Source organism: Bombus vancouverensis, chromosome 1, assembly GCF_051014615.1.
Source record: "Bombus vancouverensis nearcticus chromosome 1, iyBomVanc1_principal, whole genome shotgun sequence".
Taxonomy (NCBI): Eukaryota; Metazoa; Arthropoda; class Insecta; order Hymenoptera; family Apidae; genus Bombus; species Bombus vancouverensis.
In genome coordinates this window covers 6,013,307-6,030,609 of record NC_134911.1, presented here as the reverse complement: position 1 = coordinate 6,030,609, position 17,303 = coordinate 6,013,307, and the positions used below count along the sequence as shown (strand labels likewise).

Genomic DNA, 17,303 nt, shown 5'->3' with positions numbered 1-17,303 from the left:
ATAGCTAAATATTTTTTTTTTATATATACGTTATACGTAATTATTATATTTTATGCATACATTTTCTATTTGTTATTTAATTACAATAAAATATGTAAATTGATGTTTTTATTCAATTTATTTACAATAAGTATTACGCGATAATCAAAACAAAACAATTACAAACAAAAAATAACAAACTATAAGTTTAACAGATAAAAATTTAATTCAGTAACGTTAAACAGTGATAACAATATAATACAAAGACAAATAAAATTTAAATATATCAGAGAGTACAATCTCGTTTTTTGTTCCAAAACAATTCCATATCCTCGTACACTTTGGGGGCAGGAGAATTATAATGAAGAGCTTCGCAAATACGGCAATAATGTCGTGACATGCTGCCAAAATAACCATGTTCGTTGATTACTTTGTAATATTTACGCCACTCATGGAACTCGAAATATTTATCATCGTACTTATTAAGATAGCGAATATAATCTGCTAAAGCTCTCGGATTAACAAAATCACTAACGTGAAGGAACGAATGTGGTGGTAATAATTTCTCGCAATCTTTCTTTGGTGCACCCATTATTACTGGTATTGCTAATTTGTGATAACCATGCCAGAATACTTTTTCTGTTAAGTATTCTCTACAATTTGAATTTTCAAAAGCTAAATAAAACTTGTAGGAATTTAAAACAGAACAATCTTTATCGAAATGACCCGGACATGCGGTCGTATTACCATTTAAACATTTTCCATATATGTCAAGATCACTACCGAGAATTACTTTCAATTCGTTAATATATTTCCATCGATTATTAGTGCCCCCGCAATTACTACCCATCACAGTGACCAGTTTAGTTTTTGATTTTTGTATCAGATCCTTCGAAAAATTTATATTTGGTGAATTTATAAACGAAGTAGAAATCGTTCTGCCGTAAGGTATTGGCACATCACTATTCATTCGATAGGTCATTGACCAATTAAATAAACCATTATATTTAGACAGTTGTTGATTTCCATAGATAAAAGTGTGTATTGGCGATTCATCAGTCAAAAAGATCCACCTCTGATTCCATCGTGTTCTGATTGGCAACTCCAGTACATTTTGTGTCAGATGCAAATGAAACACAACTGCATCTGCTATATTTAAATCTTTGGATTGGTAACTTAGTACACATTTTACTGTACAATTTTCCCAAGGTGAAAACCTAAAATAGTAGTACATTTCAGTTCAAAGTTAAATAGAATTATAGTTTAAAGTATATGTACTAATATTATTACAGTAATACTCGTTTAAATTTAATTTCATACAATTGCTTTACCTACATTTCAGTAACTCACATCTTTATATCCCAAACTCAATATAGTCCGAATTTATTAAACCGATTGTCGAAAATAGTGAATAGATATAGGAAGGATAGACGAGAAAGACAGTATATCAAGCAACGACGATCGAGCACTTTTAAGTGACATACTATACTCTTGCTCATTTAATTTTCCGGTGACTATGAAACGTCCTTTGAAGATCCTATTACAATTTTCAAATGGGAATCTACATTTTTTATTATCAAAATACGAACTTTTAAATTCGACATGCTGCATGCCGTCGACATTAGCGTCATCCGATATACATCACGAGGATACATAAAGATGTTTTTCATAATGCCACCATTGGTATATATTTCCAAAACAGTCAATCGGTCGGTCACTTTCCTTTTTAGATTCTTGTATCGCTTTATCGAATTTAAAAGTTCGTATTTCGATAGCACATGGTGGGAGACACAAGTTTGTAACGTTTGGAAAATGTCTCAATGCCAAGTATATATAATAAAAAATGCAGATACCTACTTGAAAATTTTAATATGACCTTCATAGGATTGACTTTGAAAAATGTAATATAATCTTCATATGTTTTAACGTTATCGCATGGTCAAATAGACAAGGATATAGTATGTCCTCTTTGATATCATGCAAGTTTTGTCTGAAACACTTTTTCGTGTCATTCATATTTTTCGAGATGTCTGAACGTTTCCAGATAGACCGGACACATTGTATAGAATTTTTATGTAATGAGATGATTGAATGAAATGAATAAATGACTTAATAACAAGACAACTCAAATTAGTTTTAACAGAAATTCGTTTTATATCCTGGAAATTATTGATAATTCTGTGACTAATTTATTAGTTAGTAATATTGTTATCTATAAAACTTATTTATATCATTATATTTGTATTGATAAGATAGAAATTATAGAAATTGAAAAAATAAAATGAAAATTGGTAGAAGTTGATATTTGTATAATTTGATTATTCATCGTAACGTATGCGACATTCCTTGAGAGCGTCAGGGCTCGACCGTTGTTTCTTGACACACTATGTATATCTTTCTAATTCGCTTTCGTTATATCTGTCATTTGTTCTTATCGAGAAATTGAAAAGTATTGCAAAAAAATCGCAACTTGTTCAGCGAGAATTACACGGAGTGTCTTATCTGATATTGTCACTTTGATTTATGTGATTATTATTATTCGTAATGAAAAATATTTCGGATAAAAATTGTATGGTTTCAAGGGGGACATATTCTGATGTTATTAGTTTTTCTTTAGGTGGTCGTGTAAAGATCATGTGAACATCTGAAAAAAAATTTTTTGTTTTTCTAAATAGAATCATATCTTTTTTTAATACATTAATTAATGCAGATCGAGATTCTCTACAAAAAATTATTAACCTATTTATGTCGAAAAGCTACTAGTTTAATAGATATTTCAATTTTTATTTTGTAAACCTTATTGTGTGAAAGATACGGAAAGACATAAGGCAATACTTTTGTATTTGTTTTCCTTATCTTTCGTACGAAAGCTTTTACAGTTAACTTTTACTTTAACAATAACTTTTCGATATACAGGGATCAATACCTTTTTACGGAGAATATCGAGGTGCATTGATTAATGTACCTCCTTCGCAACCATTCTATTTTTATTTGAAGTATTTTTTGTTACGGATGATAATAGTGACATAAATCAACATATCAGGTGAGACAACCTGAATAATACAAAGACCTGATTTATTGTAAATTCAGCAAGCATTACTGTAAATTAACAAGTGCATATTTATATCTCATAACAAACAAGCTTTTAATATAATTTTATTAACTTTTTATTCGTAAAACGTCTGATGTGCCTACGTTCCAAAAACATTCCGTGCTTCCAAATTAAGATTAAATACGGTTCCTTTCTTTTATTTATTATCGGTGGTGTTAAACTTCCTTCAGAAGACAAGAGCCATTTTCCAAGTACAGACGTTGTTTCAATCTGATACGGATAAAGGCGCAAATTAGTAATGCTATAAGAGTTATTCACTTAATTCGGAACCCGCGCTTGCGAGAACATAAGAAAATGGCAACAGTATAACATACACTACTACTACAATCGAATGTCACTCGCCATCTATGAGCTAGAAGTATAATTAGGCGAGAACGTGAAGTGGTTTAGTTATCGTCGGAGCACTTTAAATTTGACACAATAAGGAGAAGACGATCACTGAGAAAAAGCGAATCCCTTGTTTTCGCCCGACGATTTCATGTCCCTGCGCGCTCCTAAACCATCCAAGCAAGCAAGTGCAGCCGGTTCTGTTCCCACATGTAACTGCTTGCTTGGGTGGTTTAGGAGCCCGCAGGGACACGAAAATGCGAGATTCGCTTTCTCTGCGATCGTCTTCTTATTGTAACATCAAATTTAAAGTGCTCCGACGACAACTAAACCACTTCACGTTCTCGCCTAATTATACTTCTAGCTCATAGATGGCGAGTGACATTCGATTGTAGTAGTAGTGTATGTTATACTGTTGCCATTTTCTTATGTCTCGCAAGCGCGGGTTCCGAATTAAGTGGATAACCCTGTACATATAAGTTCTAATAGAGACTCTATGAAACTTACTTAAACTACTAACGTGTTTTACTCAATAGTACAGGAAATATATATAAACTTTTTCATTTTCATAATAGCACAATCAAAAGAAAAAGGATTATAGATTAATCTTAATAAAATCAAATACAGATGTACCTGTTCATTTCTTAGTAATTCTTCTTTTATTTGTTGTCGGTGTTTCATTTGTTTCACAACCACATTATTAACTCTTCTGAGGATACTTGGAAGAGTACCAAAAATTGCACAAAATATTATGGACCCAACGCATAGAAATAATATTAGTTTCGCGTATCGTGAAATCCCGCGCATCGTATTTCCGAATTTTTCGATAGAGTGTGGCAAATATTAGTCGTGGCATATTGATCTTCTATCATGGTCACTTATCTTATCATTTGACAGCTGTTTTTAATCTTTTATGAGACAAAATTGATAGTTAGTAAGATACACTGTTCGAGCGGTGCTGTAATAACACTAAAACGATATGAACCTTTGTTAGTATAAAAACTGATAACATGTAATAAGGTAAAGGAAAAAAAATGTTTAGAAGAAAGAAACAGGTCTGACCAACAGTCGAGGCTACCTTTGACGTGTGTTGCAAGCAATCGTTGATCTCGATTGTCTTGGTTAACCAAGTGTAACGGTCCGAGGTGTAGTAAGTTGCGAACGTTATCCCCAGCGGTGATAGAACATCACACCCCTTGCTATTGTTTCAAGAAATATTTAAATTTATTACAAGAAATATTAATACCAAATAAATTAGATCTTAATCGTTTATATTCGTTTAAGATTTATTATTAGGCAAGTTTGTTGGTTTAATGTTATGCTATTTTGTACACAAGTGTGAAGAGTACATACGTATATCATATCTGTTTGGATTTCAAATTTCGCGGTTATTATTCAATTCATTAGTATTCGTAATAAAAATGCAATCTACTTATTTATTAAATGTTTCGATTGCAAATGTATGTCAATATGTTTCTATAACTGTAATTAATTGTTAATACATACTGAATGATTACTAAATGTTCAAATTTACATTTTATTAAAGAATTATTTAAAAATAATTTTTATTTTATCAATAACGAATAAATTTAATTTATTATATACTATTAATTACTGACAAGAAAATATATAGTATTTAATAGTAATACATAAATCATGATAAATTTTAGATATACGTACTACAAAATTTGGTAAGTCAATTATAATTCTAGTTAGCAATACTTTTTAAATCAAAAAATTTCGATATCTTACTTACATGTACATGTAACGTTCCAAACTTTTATCTATACAATTAGTTCTTACATTTTAATTCAAGCAGGTTGACTCGCTAATTGAAATATTTAATATATAACAAAATTAACTTGAATTTTTTTAAATATATATCTTTATTTTCTGTTAATTAAAGTTTTTTTTTACTATACTTAACCAATGTACATTTTTTAATAATGACTTATGTCATAATTAACCGATACGCAATTGTTCCTTAATTATGCACGAATAATGCATGCATAAATATATTTTTTTACACAGATACAACTAGTTTCTGTCTTTACTGTAGTAGTAATAATTATATATCGCTAATTATATGTAAATATTATTATCTATTGATATCTCATTTATTCTGTTGTACCTCGAAGGACGATATAAATACTAGGATAATTTATTTTAATTATTAAGAGATTGAAAAATATACTTTTATTGCTGCGAATAAAATGTTAGAAATGAATGAACCTTCTTTACTTGCATATGATCTATGGTTGGCACTATGCGTTATAGCACAAGAAAGTTATCTACAGAACCGTTTCCGTTTCCGCTCTTAGATTGGGAAAAGTGGACATAAGTAATTTCCATGTGTACAAGATGGTAACTACTCGTAAAATTATTAAAAAACGTATAGAATTACCAAAAGTTGGAAGTGCACGGAACACGAAAGTTAACAGCCACATAAAGAATAAGAAATCACGAAATGAGAAAAATCCAAAAATGATCAGTGATAGAACATTGAAACGTACATTAAAATCTTCTGAAAAAAATAATGTGCAAAATAAGACAAAAATTAGTTCATATACAAAAGCAATTTCTGAGATTACAGAATCGCGAAAGCGAAAAAGAGAAGATAGTATTAGTGACAAAGAAAATACAGATTGCTTACATTTGAATGATTTGTCAAAAGAACATATATCACAGTGCATTAGCGTGATCAACCATTTGACTGAAGAACAACTGAAGAATAACAATGCATTGTTTGATGACGAAAGCCAGTCAATATTTATGCAAATAACATGTATTAGAGTACCTAAAACTCCAAGAAGATGTATCAGAATGTAAGTTTACGGTTATACATTAATTATACGTATCTTTTCAAATAAATAAAAAATCATTTTTATATATTAATATTATGTGATTTAATGCATATGTATAATATATAGTCACAAATGATTATATATATATATTTTTTTATAAATATATATATATATTTTTTTTATAATCTCCAATAGGTCCTTATGAGGAACCGTGATTATAAAGTCACAAATGATGTTTATTTTTATTTTTAATAATCAGTATGATTAATTTTATTAAAACACTATTTATCGCTCAATTTATTTTGTAGATTATTACCATATTCCATAGTGTCATCAAATGACGAAATTGGACTTTTTGTTGGTGATCTTCAAAGAGGTAGAAGAAAGGATTATGAACCAACGATAGAATATTATGAAGACTTATTACGTAAACACAATTGTACAAGAATAAAGGCTATAATACCAATGAATCAAGTAAAAACTGAATATGATCAGTATGAATTAAAAAGGAAGCTTGTTGGTAGCTATGATCATTTTCTTGTAGATGGAAAAATAGCTGGTCATTTATCTCATTTATTGGGAAGAGAATTTTATAAGAAAAGGAAATTGCCAACATCCATCCGAATGCATAGCAAAGATTTAAAACACGAAATAGATTATGCTTTGAGGAAAACTGTCATGCAGATACATTCTTATGGTGATACTCATATAATTCAAATTGGACACACCTCTATGAAAAAAGAAGAAATTATAGAAAATATATTAGCAACATGCAGTTATTTATCTAAAAACTACCCAGGGGGTTGGGCTAATATTCGTTCTATTCGTATTAAAACATCTTCTAGTCTTGGCCTCCCTATATATACAACATTGAGTAAGTTTTGATTAATTACATTTAATTCTCATTTTTATAGGAAAATTCTTATAAAAATTATATTTTTATATAAACTTAATGTGTATGTAAATCAATATGCTGTGCCAAAGAACCTCCTTATAATAGACTTACAATATGACTATGATTAATAATTATTATATGTATGTTTAATGTGTTTCTTATTTGTTTTTAGAAAATAAATGCTTGGTTAGAGTGCCAATAGTGCAGCCTAAGAGACCAAAAGCATATCGTAATGTATCAGGAGAGCTTAGTACTGCACCTGGTATTGTTAGTGTAACTGTTACTCCCGAAGGAGACATTATTACTGTTAAAAAGAAAAGAAAGTTTCTTTCTACAAAGAGAAATTAACAAAACAAATAAAAAAGTGTAATTATTTTTTATTACTTTATTAAATCTAGTAAACAAGGTTAAAAAATTATCCTTCTACTTATTATTACCTTAAGTACTTTGTTATATTAAAAATGTTTAATTATTGCACTTTAAATTTGACATACCTAATTACACATATATATTATTTTACTTAAATGTTAGTTTTCTTCATTTAATTACATACGAAAAGAAGAAAAACGATATATGATACCAATAATTAATATAAAATAGTCTGATCTTTCTTAGAAATACTCTGGTACCCATTTGCTGGACTTGCTACTACTCCTGAATGTCCCATTGTTGAAATACCATTGGTATTTTGCATGTACTTATATGTGTTTACAGTATTTGTAACAACTTCTATTTCTTGGAAGTTTTGAAGTCGTTGAATATCTTCATCTTTTCTCAACCTAGTATTGGGCAGTTTTCTTAATTTTACAATTTGGTTGGGTTCAACATTTAATTCTTGGCAACATATCCAAATCAATGCTTGATATGTCAAATCACTTTGTGGTAACTCAATTTCTATAAAATCTGGGTCAGGGGCATCAGCAATACGAATCTTTAATACTAATTCTAAAAAATGTTTAGATTTAATGTTCTGTTTCATTATCTTGAGCTATTAATATTCATATATGTACAAACATTAAAATTACAAAAAATAAAATTATTACAAATTTCTCACCATCTTGGTATAAACCATTGTTTCTTACTCTAGGAATTCCTGAATCTGTAGCTCCATGTACATAATCACTTTTTACATATTTAGGCATAACATTATGTACTGCTGATTCATTTAGGACTCTTTGAGAATCAGTTGGCATAACTAGAGGCATATCTAGAAGTTGTAAAATTTGTGGATTGATGCACAAAAATGCTGGAGTTTCTCCAATTTCAGATCTTATATTCTTATCTGCACCATTTTTTAAAAGCAAGGCAGCTACATCTAAGTACCCCTTTTTACATGCCCAATGTAAAGGAGTCCTTAAAGGAAAAATACTAATTATGTCATTATTTTGATATTTTTGACACAAGGCCATTCAGTTTCATTACATGTACACAAGGAAAGATATTGTATGGTTTTACTCTTATACATTTTTGCTATTAGTTATTAGAAAAAAATATAAGAATTGCATATAATAAATTAAAAAAGAAATACCATCCATTAACAGAGTGTCGTGCATTAACATCGACACCTAAATTAAGTAATTCTTGAACAACGTCTGTATCACCAACACAGGCTGCTTTCCTCAATCGCTCTTCTAATATTCTCTTATTTTCCATGTTATCATAACTTCTAAATAAGTCTACGGATTTCACATTTTTTTCCATTTCGAGTTTATTTAGGACATTTTGAAATGTACAAATACAAAGAATGGCGTTACTTAATACAAGTGTTTGAGAGATTCAAACTCAGTCGCTATCTAAGCGCCACGAGTGGTAGCTTAGAAGAATCTTACAGGAACATCAGATAAATTGAACATTACAAATTTTAAAATTTTTAAATTAAAAAATACTGGAGTATATTTGAGATTTTTCATTCGTAACAAACAGATTTATTTAAAAAAAAGATATAAACTCATAAATAATTAGTCATATCAGTTTTATCTGAATATAATTAATATGAAAATTTTTTGTAAAAAGCTTGATAGGAATAATTTTTTACTCTGAAACTATTTAGATACATTTTTGCTTAACAATTTAATATATATCATTAAAAATGTTACAATTTTTTGTAATTTTTTATTAAATTGTTAAACTTTTTAAAATATATCCAATTATTTATTTGATTTTATTTTGATAGATGATATCTCAAATTAAGTATTAATTCAATATTTTTAATCTTTTACCGAATAAAATAGTATTGTATAATATAATATTTGTACCACTATGTATAATAAAAATTTATTTCAATTAACTGTTGTTGTTTAAATATTGGGAAATTTCAGATTATAAATTTACAATCTATGCTGATTAAAATTTAATACATTTATATTTAAATATTTATCAGAATAATATACCAGAGAAATCAATTCCGGTTGGATCTTACGCCATCTGGAACCAGATATTGTATCAAAATAATTATTCCTAGCGAACATCTACTTAGCCTATCGCCATTTTAGAATAAAAATTTGTTTTAAGAGCAATTGACACTCGTTAGCTTCGTCGTTACTTATATTATTACTTCTTCAAAATAAAATTACGTTTTAGGTAACTGAAAAATGGGCGAAGATTATAATGGAGGTAAATATCCCAAAGGTCTCTTTAGAAACCTTTGTCAAGTATACTGTGCTTTTTCGTCATTGTTCCCGCGTTACAGTCAGGTAAATAAGTCGAGTGAGTGATCGTAATGGCCGGAGAAATACTCCCAAGAAGAGTCAACATATCTTGAGGCATTTTTTTCAATATTTCTTTCTTAAAAGATCTCAAACTATTCAACGTTTACTTAATTTCAGTGTGAATAAAATAGTGTTCAAATATTTTTTGCAAAATCTTGTGAGTTTATCGGTAACCTGAAAATAAGCATCTACGAAGATCATTCTTATGGGTACATTTTTCATTATATGTAGTATTACGTCACAATAATAATTATATATTATTTCATCAACTCTTTTCAAGATTTCTATTATGTATTTTTTATATATTATGAATTATTAATTATGCATTTTAGAATTGTAATTTTAATCATTCAAATGTAGGTAATGACTAAGTACATATAACATATACATATATGTATATTACAAGTTAAATATACAGATAGTAGTTGGTAGTTATTGATATATGTATGAAATTGTATGGAAGTTTAACATATATCAAAATTATAAAATTGTAAATATAATAATTTTAAAAAATATATTAGGCCATTAGGAGAAATTCATATGTTATTCATTAAGCATCATATGAATAGCTTTTTTATTATTAATAATAATGTGAAATCATGTGTATTTATATGTATATTTATATATTTATGTATTGATAGATCGAGACCGTCAGGACCGTGAGAAAGATAGGGATAGGGATAGAGATCGTGATAGGAGACATAGATCTCGTAGTAGAGATCGTAGAAAACGATCTCGTTCACGTTCTAAAGATAGAAGAGATAGGAAAAGGAGTAGCTCTCCTAAAAAAAGTCGCAGTTCTAGAAGGAGGAAGCCATCTCTTTATTGGGATGTACCACCACCTGGATTTGAACATATTACTCCTTTGCAGGTAATGTATTGAATTTTATTAAATTAGTTATCAAAATAAATTAGTTTTTTTCTGGAGATTAATTTAATTTTAATTTGAATTATAACAGTATAAAGCTATGCAAGCTGCAGGACAAATACCGGCAAACATTGTGGCAGATACACCACAAGCAGCTGTGCCAGTTGTTGGTAGTACAATAACTCGCCAAGCAAGGAGACTGTATGTAGGAAACATTCCATTTGGTGTAACTGAAGAAGAAATGATGGAGTTCTTTAATCAACAAATGCATCTATCTGGTCTTGCTCAAGCTGCTGGAAATCCAGTATTAGCATGTCAGATCAATTTAGATAAAAACTTTGCTTTCTTAGAGGTACAACAAAGTTTATTTGAAAATAAGGTTTTGCAATTTATAGTTTTTATAGTTTCATGACAAAATATTCACAAAATTGTTTTTAGTTCCGTTCGATAGATGAAACAACACAAGCTATGGCATTTGATGGTATCAACTTCAAAGGACAGAGTTTGAAAATAAGAAGACCACATGATTATCAACCAATGCCAGGAATGACTGATAATCCAAGTATGAACGTGCCAGGTACGGTTCCCGGTATGTTTTATACATACTCTTTATATTTTTATGTATGTTTAAAAATTTGCTTTTAATATTATGTAAAGTACAATGTAATATTTTGATTTTTAGATTCTCCTCACAAGATCTTCATTGGTGGTTTACCCAATTACTTGAATGAGGAACAGGTATGCAAACAAGTCTACAACATAGTTTTGTTAATTGCACACCTTTGGAAGCAGTTCTTATTCACTGATGTCTATGTGTATATTAAAATCTATTTCATATTTATTTAGTATTTTTCGTAAAAGCTTTAATAAATATATTAAATATATCTAAATGGCATCAGAGATTAAAACAACTGCACTGCTGTATAACAATGCTGTAGGATTACCTTAAATATATGCTAGTTCTCAGCATTGTGAGTTATACCAAAGGATTAAATTATTACATAGGTATTTAGCTATTTAGCGGAGATCAAACTTACGAAGATGTGTCATCTACTGAAATGCCATAGAGGTATGTATGTGTATCCATTGGATTCCAGCGTTGATTAGGTTATATTTAGCTAGGTGACTTGGATTCTAATTCCAGTTGTGTGTTCAGTGAACTCTAAGGGCAATGTAGAATTTCATCTCTCGTATTTCTTCTCGAAGCGCCATGATTAGATAGTGGATAGGAAATTGGTTAGAGGCGTTGCAGCATTCAGGTGGCATGCAGTCGCAGCAGTCGCATTTCTTTTACAGTCTTTCTAGGAACATCGTGGACCCAGCCAAGGGGATACGAAATTTTTCAATAAATGACTGAAAAAGGGAGGGGTAGGAGGGGAGAAGAGAAATAGTTATACTTAAAGCAGTCATGCAGAATTGTTAGGTGATGAACTCTTCAAAAGTAAAGGTTCTTCGTATTTTTACATCTGAAACTCTTACAGAATGAGCCTGTTTTCATGCAGTGGTATTACATACAAAAAGATTTTTTAGGACTACAACAGACAAACCAATCAATTTTACCTAGTATATCAGATTTTTTGTTTTTTGTCTTGATGGGATTACAGGGTCAACACATAATCTTATGTGCATCTGGTAACAGCTCCAAGTCTTTTGGCATCTATTCTTTTCAGGAGTATCTTTTCTCTTGCAGCTGTTTTCTTTACAGGCTTTTACAGGCTTTACAGCTCTTCGTCCTTGTGCTTTGATACGTTTACAGGTTACGCGAACGAATTTATGTGTTCGAGTATCAGTAATGTGCATTAATACAAAGACAAAGTGCAAAGAGAAAGTAAGAAAAATAAAAGTCGGTACATGTGAACTTTAAACGTCGGAAAAAGTTAATACTGTGTTATTAAAGTGATACATTGATGGAATAATACAATCAAAGAAATATAACCGTTTGGTTATTATATAGTAACTGTGGACTGATACCAGTGCCCTTTCTCCCCATTTCTTAGCTTAGGGTTGCGCCGATCAAAAGCATTTGCTTACCACTACCACTACTTCTACCACTACTTCTACCACTACTACTACTACTGAACATGACAAAATACCACACTGCCTGGAGAGAGGCTAGCCCAGTCCCTCGAGGCAAGTACTTATATCATTTTCATGCCTTCGTATTGGGCTTATGCGACTTTTGCAGCCCCTTTCAGAAGATCTCGGTTCTTCTAAACAAATGGTGCGTTTTCTAATTGGATAGTTTTTTTATTGATAATAGCGTGTTGCTTACTCGCCAAAGAATTAATAATATAGTAGGTAATGCTAATTGATACGTGATATTCCTTATAGACTTTTAATGGGAATTTTTCTTCTTATTATCTCTATAATTATTTAAAATAGTAATTTATTCTTCTAAATAATAAGAATATACGAACCTGATGGTTTTATAATGATATAGTCCTCGTTGGAATACCTTAGTTAATAGCATATAATTTCTTGGATGGCTTAAGCAATCATATGTGAGATTACAATTTATATCTTGATGATATGAATTAGAGTGTTAACAAACACTTATTATAAAGTTACATAGATCACAACTACCTGGGAGTTTTGACTCCTAGAGGTGAAGATAAATAAGTTTTCATTAAATGCAACATGCTGTTATCTTTGCTTCAGAGTTTTCAGTTACTTCTTGGGAATGGAAAGATGTAAGTAACTTTAAGGTACATGTTTTTTTGAAGAGAGAATTCAAAAATAAATGTGAGGGAAATCCACGTTTGAAGAGCAAGAGTATTCTGATTAAAACGTTGACAAAGATCTGTTCCAGACTGGAGTAAAACTTTTATATGTAAAAAAGACATTAAGTGAAGATGTTATATGGAATTTGAGTAGGCGAGATATAATACATATGAAATTATACTAAATTTATTATTTTTTGATTATGCAACTTTTATATTAGTTTTAAGTTATGATATTGTGACTTATTTCCTTAATCCATAATTAATTTTATGTTATTAATGATTTTCTAATTTAGTTATAAATCAATTTTATATTTTAATTTTAAGAGATTAAAATGAAGTATGTAATGATATTTAGCACGTTTGTCTGCGTATCGTCTAGTTGTATTTGAAGTTTCATATATGTGCACAAGTTACATGTTAGGTAGTAGTCTACTCTATCAGATCTTATTAGTTTGCTGTAAAATTTCAGTTGTATTAGGCTGGATCACGGTAATTGTAGAATTCTGCCCATTGTTGACCTATAATCAGGTTACATAATTTTATTTTGTTCTCCTATTATTTACAATATTTCATCCTATGTTATATGTATTCATATTACTTATGTATATTATATTTTTATTTATATTACAGTCTTTTATTTTTCCAAAAGTACAAATGCGAAATGGTGACAGGAAACACAACAGTACTGATTGTAGTTATACTCATACATTTTCATAAGTCATTAGTCTATTGCAGCTTTTGCTGATCGGATGTTTGTGATATATTTAAAATTCGTTGAATCAGGAACAGCACCTAGTAAAGTCCTAGATTTTCGATATGCAGTAAACGTGTTAAATTGCTGTATCTGTTGAGTCATTATGATAATCTGAAATATCTGTGTTTATTAATTATGTTGAGAACTGTAATAAAATTAAAAGTTGCATAGTCTATATGAATTTAAATAATATTAATATTACATGACTAAATAAATAATGTTATTTTTACAATACAGGTGAAGGAGTTACTGATGAGTTTTGGACAACTGAGAGCATTCAATTTAGTAAAGGATTCAGCTACAGGTCTATCCAAGGGTTATGCATTCTGCGAGTACGTTGACGTGTCAATGACTGATCAAGCAATTGCTGGATTAAATGGAATGCAGCTGGGAGACAAGAAACTGATTGTTCAACGAGCTAGCGTAGGCGCCAAGAACCCTATGATTGGTGCACAAGCTCCAGTTCAAATTCAGGTCCCTGGGTTATCAATGGTGGGCACAAGTGGGCCAGCTACTGAGGTAAGATAATTTTATTATAATAAATTTATATGTATAATATTAATATATATATATATATATAAGCAAAATATAATAAATAAATAAATATATATATATTTCGGCTTCTTCCCAAGGAATGAATTTAGTTTTAAGATAATAAGTTATTTAAAATATCATATGCTTTTACTACTCACACTTCTCTCGCTTCTTTTTGGCTCTGTTATCATCCATTCCAAATTATTATACTAAATTATACTCTATTTTAACCTGTACTATACTACTGTCTTTAGTTTTCTAACTCTATGTTTACATCCCCTTCTATCCCTTTGTATTTTTAGTTTTCTTTTTTTATTGCACTGTTCTTCTTTAATATTGTTCCTCTATTTCTTTGATTATTTTGATACTCTGTTTCTTAAGCACTGTACCTCGTCCTTTTTCCTTTCAGCACCTTATAATCTCTACAGCATTCCACCAGTTTCTCATTATATAGTTCCTCATGTATAGTATACTGCTTTTCCAATATCTATTATTTACTTTTTTCATTATATTCATTAAATCATAATTTCTTAATAATACATTATAAAACACACGCGTATTGCATTTAACAAAATGTATTATGACATATATGTAGGTTCTTTGCTTGCTAAATATGGTAACACCTGAAGAATTAATGGAAGAGGAAGAATATGAAGATATCTTAGAAGACATCAAGGAAGAGTGTAATAAATATGGTGTAGTCCGATCTGTGGAAATACCTAGACCTATAGAAGGTGTTGATGTACCTGGATGTGGGAAAGTATGTTTTTTAATATAATAAAATATTAATTTATTTTAATTTATAAAAATATATTAATAAGTTTCTTAATGTTGTAGGTATTTGTCGAATTTAATAGTGTGATTGATTGTCAGAAAGCACAGCAGACTCTTACAGGACGAAAATTCAATAATCGCGTTGTTGTAACATCATATTTTGATCCTGATAAGTATCACCGCAGAGAATTTTAAGACCTAGATTTTCTTTCTTTCATACCAATTCATAATTTACTACAGTGTATAATATATATATATACACATATATTCATTAAGTACATATATAATATATATTATATATATGTATTGAATGAATAATCTAAAGAATCTAAAAATTAATGACTCTCTTTTATCGGAATGTACAAAACAAAATGTAATTGTTTTTTGATCATACTGTGCATTAAATGGTAATTGTTGTAATTTACGTATCTTTCGATAACATAACCAGATATAAATAATCCATAATTTATGAAATTACTAGTAAGAAAAGAGATGCTATAAAAGGATACCATTGTACAAATAGCGACATCATTGTTTACATCAATCAGTAGTGAGATTGAAATAATCCATTGTTAAATGCAGAATTATATAAAAATAAATAATAAATTGTCATACTGCATACAATTTTTTGTATAAAAACATTTTTTATCTACATTACATATATATAACATTTGATATCTAAGGTGCAGCTTCAGTTTGCAATGCAGGTTGGTATGATGCATGGCTTTCTCCAGTATCAGCATTATCAACCACAAATTTTTGTAATAGGACGTAGAGTCCACCGCCGGCAAGTAGCATGCTAATTCCTATTAGAAGTACTATAGACCATGCTGGTATTGCAGTTCCCCCTAAAAAATTGATATATTTAATTATTATGTACATCATCTTCCCTACATTTTGTTTTTATATTTTTTACTTACAATAATAACGTCTAGTAATTGTTTTTCGACCTTTCAAAATTTTACGTCTTGCTTCAACCCCATCCATAAAGATTCCCATGATTACTATATACAAAATTAATAAATAAGAATGTAAAAGTAAAAAGAATGAGAAATAATATTCCAATATAGTTTGTATTGTCATTACATATATTTATTCATATCCTTATTGACCACACTAATATATTTTACAATTTTTTACATTTATAAATGTATGTTTTTAATAATGTATTACATATATTCAATGTATATATTTTATTTATTTCAATTTTGTGTTTCATGTTCATATATATTTAAAAAATTTATTTAAAAAATTCTGGAACGAGGACATAAATACGTATATCGTGTATATGTGGTATAATTGCTACTAATACTATTTTATTAAGATATAATTTTAGGATTAATATAATTTACAAATTTTAATTAAGATTTCCAGAATTATAATTAAATATTTTATATTTTATGCAAGTCGATTCTTTGCTTTTTTATCAGTGCACAATAGATACGTTTAATAGTATGTAACAATTATTTCAAAAGTATTGTATTTGAAATATAATTAATTTAATTCATATACTTACATAGGCCAATAGCAACATAGCATAATAACTTTTTAGAACACATTGTTGTTTTTACCAAAACTAACCACGTTATAGATAGATTAGAATCAAAATTAACACTTGCAGGTAAAATAAGCAGGTGAATAACGCTCGAATCGTGTCAGAGATGAGGATGTGGATACGAACGTGTGAATCAACGTTTTGATAAGATATTTGATAATAAATGGAAACCCATCTTATCGCATGTTTACAAGAGATAAAAAGAATTTTTTGTATGAGCGCTTATGAGAGCACTAAACAAATTATCTTTGTTAATTGGTATTTTAAATT

The 17,303-nt window shown here is 29.3% G+C and overlaps 5 protein-coding genes across 10 annotated transcripts; 2 read left to right on the top strand and 3 right to left on the bottom strand.

Moving 5' to 3' along the window:
- Nucleotides 1-182: 182 nt before the first annotated feature.
- Nucleotides 183-6,156, bottom strand: LOC117160698 (alpha-(1,3)-fucosyltransferase 7). 4 transcript variants are annotated; one of them, XM_076621378.1, is made up of 5 exons: nucleotides 6,072-6,156; nucleotides 4,497-4,617; nucleotides 4,052-4,387; nucleotides 3,144-3,301; nucleotides 183-1,196 (listed from the first exon to the last, which is right to left on the bottom strand). In XM_076621378.1, exons 3-5 carry the CDS (start codon nucleotides 4,223-4,225, stop codon nucleotides 266-268), a joined length of 1,263 nt encoding a protein of 420 aa, XP_076477493.1. In that variant the 5' UTR covers nucleotides 4,226-4,387; nucleotides 4,497-4,617; nucleotides 6,072-6,156; the 3' UTR covers nucleotides 183-265. The 4 variants fall into 4 exon arrangements, with proteins under 4 accessions (XP_076477493.1, XP_033197524.2, XP_076477528.1 ...); XM_033341633.2 differs by lacking the exon at nucleotides 6,072-6,156 and adding an exon at nucleotides 5,175-5,391; XM_076621413.1 differs by lacking the exon at nucleotides 6,072-6,156 and adding an exon at nucleotides 5,175-5,391 and having other exon boundaries at nucleotides 4,052-4,326.
- Nucleotides 5,646-7,535, top strand: LOC117160699 (ribosomal L1 domain-containing protein 1). Its single transcript, XM_033341635.2, has 3 exons — nucleotides 5,646-6,243; nucleotides 6,531-7,096; nucleotides 7,290-7,535. The coding sequence occupies exons 1-3, from the start codon at nucleotides 5,780-5,782 to the stop codon at nucleotides 7,463-7,465; spliced, it is 1,206 nt and encodes a 401-aa protein (XP_033197526.1). The 5' UTR covers nucleotides 5,646-5,779; the 3' UTR covers nucleotides 7,466-7,535.
- Nucleotides 7,483-8,896, bottom strand: LOC117160705 (ankyrin repeat domain-containing protein 40). The gene is made up of 3 exons (XM_033341640.2): nucleotides 8,646-8,896; nucleotides 8,172-8,470; nucleotides 7,483-8,062 (listed from the first exon to the last, which is right to left on the bottom strand). The coding sequence occupies exons 1-3, from the start codon at nucleotides 8,816-8,818 to the stop codon at nucleotides 7,704-7,706; spliced, it is 831 nt and encodes a 276-aa protein (XP_033197531.1). The 5' UTR covers nucleotides 8,819-8,896; the 3' UTR covers nucleotides 7,483-7,703.
- A 674-nt stretch (nucleotides 8,897-9,570) lies between these two features.
- Nucleotides 9,571-16,102, top strand: U2af50 (U2 small nuclear riboprotein auxiliary factor 50). Of its 3 annotated transcripts, none has more exons than XM_033341630.2 (8): nucleotides 9,571-9,730; nucleotides 10,467-10,696; nucleotides 10,785-11,045; nucleotides 11,132-11,270; nucleotides 11,376-11,431; nucleotides 14,408-14,689; nucleotides 15,300-15,464; nucleotides 15,542-16,102. In XM_033341630.2, the coding sequence occupies exons 1-8, from the start codon at nucleotides 9,709-9,711 to the stop codon at nucleotides 15,671-15,673; spliced, it is 1,287 nt and encodes a 428-aa protein (XP_033197521.1). In that variant the 5' UTR covers nucleotides 9,571-9,708; the 3' UTR covers nucleotides 15,674-16,102. The 3 variants fall into 3 exon arrangements, with proteins under 3 accessions (XP_033197521.1, XP_033197520.1, XP_033197523.1); XM_033341629.2 differs by having other exon boundaries at nucleotides 11,132-11,282; XM_033341632.2 differs by lacking the exon at nucleotides 9,571-9,730 and adding an exon at nucleotides 9,811-10,034 and having other exon boundaries at nucleotides 11,132-11,282.
- Nucleotides 16,085-17,180, bottom strand: hoka. Its single transcript, XM_033341642.2, has 3 exons — nucleotides 16,995-17,180; nucleotides 16,399-16,482; nucleotides 16,085-16,326 (listed from the first exon to the last, which is right to left on the bottom strand). Exons 1-3 carry the CDS (start codon nucleotides 17,035-17,037, stop codon nucleotides 16,157-16,159), a joined length of 297 nt encoding a protein of 98 aa, XP_033197533.1. The 5' UTR covers nucleotides 17,038-17,180; the 3' UTR covers nucleotides 16,085-16,156.
- Between the last annotated feature and the right edge of the window lie 123 nt (nucleotides 17,181-17,303).

What these genes read in the sequence shown, in the direction of transcription:
- LOC117160698 (XM_076621378.1), bottom strand. Translation starts at nt 4,225, where the DNA reads ATGCGCGGGATTTCACGATACGCGAAACTAATATTATTTCTATGCGTT. An exon ending in AATTACTAAGAAATGAACAG is followed by an intron (nt 3,302 to 4,051) that starts GTACATCTGTAT and finishes TATCCGTATCAG; the next exon opens with ATTGAAACAACGTCTGTACT. An exon ending in AGACGTTTTACGAATAAAAA is followed by an intron (nt 1,197 to 3,143) that starts GTTAATAAAATT and finishes CTACTATTTTAG; the next exon opens with GTTTTCACCTTGGGAAAATT.
- LOC117160699 (XM_033341635.2), top strand. Translation starts at nt 5,780, where the DNA reads ATGGTAACTACTCGTAAAATTATTAAAAAACGTATAGAATTACCAAAA. An exon ending in CCAAGAAGATGTATCAGAAT is followed by an intron (nt 6,244 to 6,530) that starts GTAAGTTTACGG and finishes TTTATTTTGTAG; the next exon opens with ATTATTACCATATTCCATAG. An exon ending in CCCTATATATACAACATTGA is followed by an intron (nt 7,097 to 7,289) that starts GTAAGTTTTGAT and finishes ATTTGTTTTTAG; the next exon opens with AAAATAAATGCTTGGTTAGA.
- LOC117160705 (XM_033341640.2), bottom strand. Translation starts at nt 8,818, where the DNA reads ATGGAAAAAAATGTGAAATCCGTAGACTTATTTAGAAGTTATGATAAC. An exon ending in CGACACTCTGTTAATGGATG is followed by an intron (nt 8,471 to 8,645) that starts GTATTTCTTTTT and finishes TTTTCCTTTAAG; the next exon opens with GACTCCTTTACATTGGGCAT. An exon ending in CAATGGTTTATACCAAGATG is followed by an intron (nt 8,063 to 8,171) that starts GTGAGAAATTTG and finishes AACATTTTTTAG; the next exon opens with AATTAGTATTAAAGATTCGT.
- U2af50 (XM_033341629.2), top strand. Translation starts at nt 9,709, where the DNA reads ATGGGCGAAGATTATAATGGAG. An exon ending in GGGCGAAGATTATAATGGAG is followed by an intron (nt 9,731 to 10,466) that starts GTAAATATCCCA and finishes ATGTATTGATAG; the next exon opens with ATCGAGACCGTCAGGACCGT. An exon ending in CAAGTGGGCCAGCTACTGAG is followed by an intron (nt 14,690 to 15,299) that starts GTAAGATAATTT and finishes ACATATATGTAG; the next exon opens with GTTCTTTGCTTGCTAAATAT.
- hoka (XM_033341642.2), bottom strand. Translation starts at nt 17,037, where the DNA reads ATGTGTTCTAAAAAGTTATTATGCTATGTTGCTATTGGCCTAT. An exon ending in CTATGTTGCTATTGGCCTAT is followed by an intron (nt 16,483 to 16,994) that starts GTAAGTATATGA and finishes TTTTGTATATAG; the next exon opens with TAATCATGGGAATCTTTATG. An exon ending in AATTACTAGACGTTATTATT is followed by an intron (nt 16,327 to 16,398) that starts GTAAGTAAAAAA and finishes TCAATTTTTTAG; the next exon opens with GGGGAACTGCAATACCAGCA.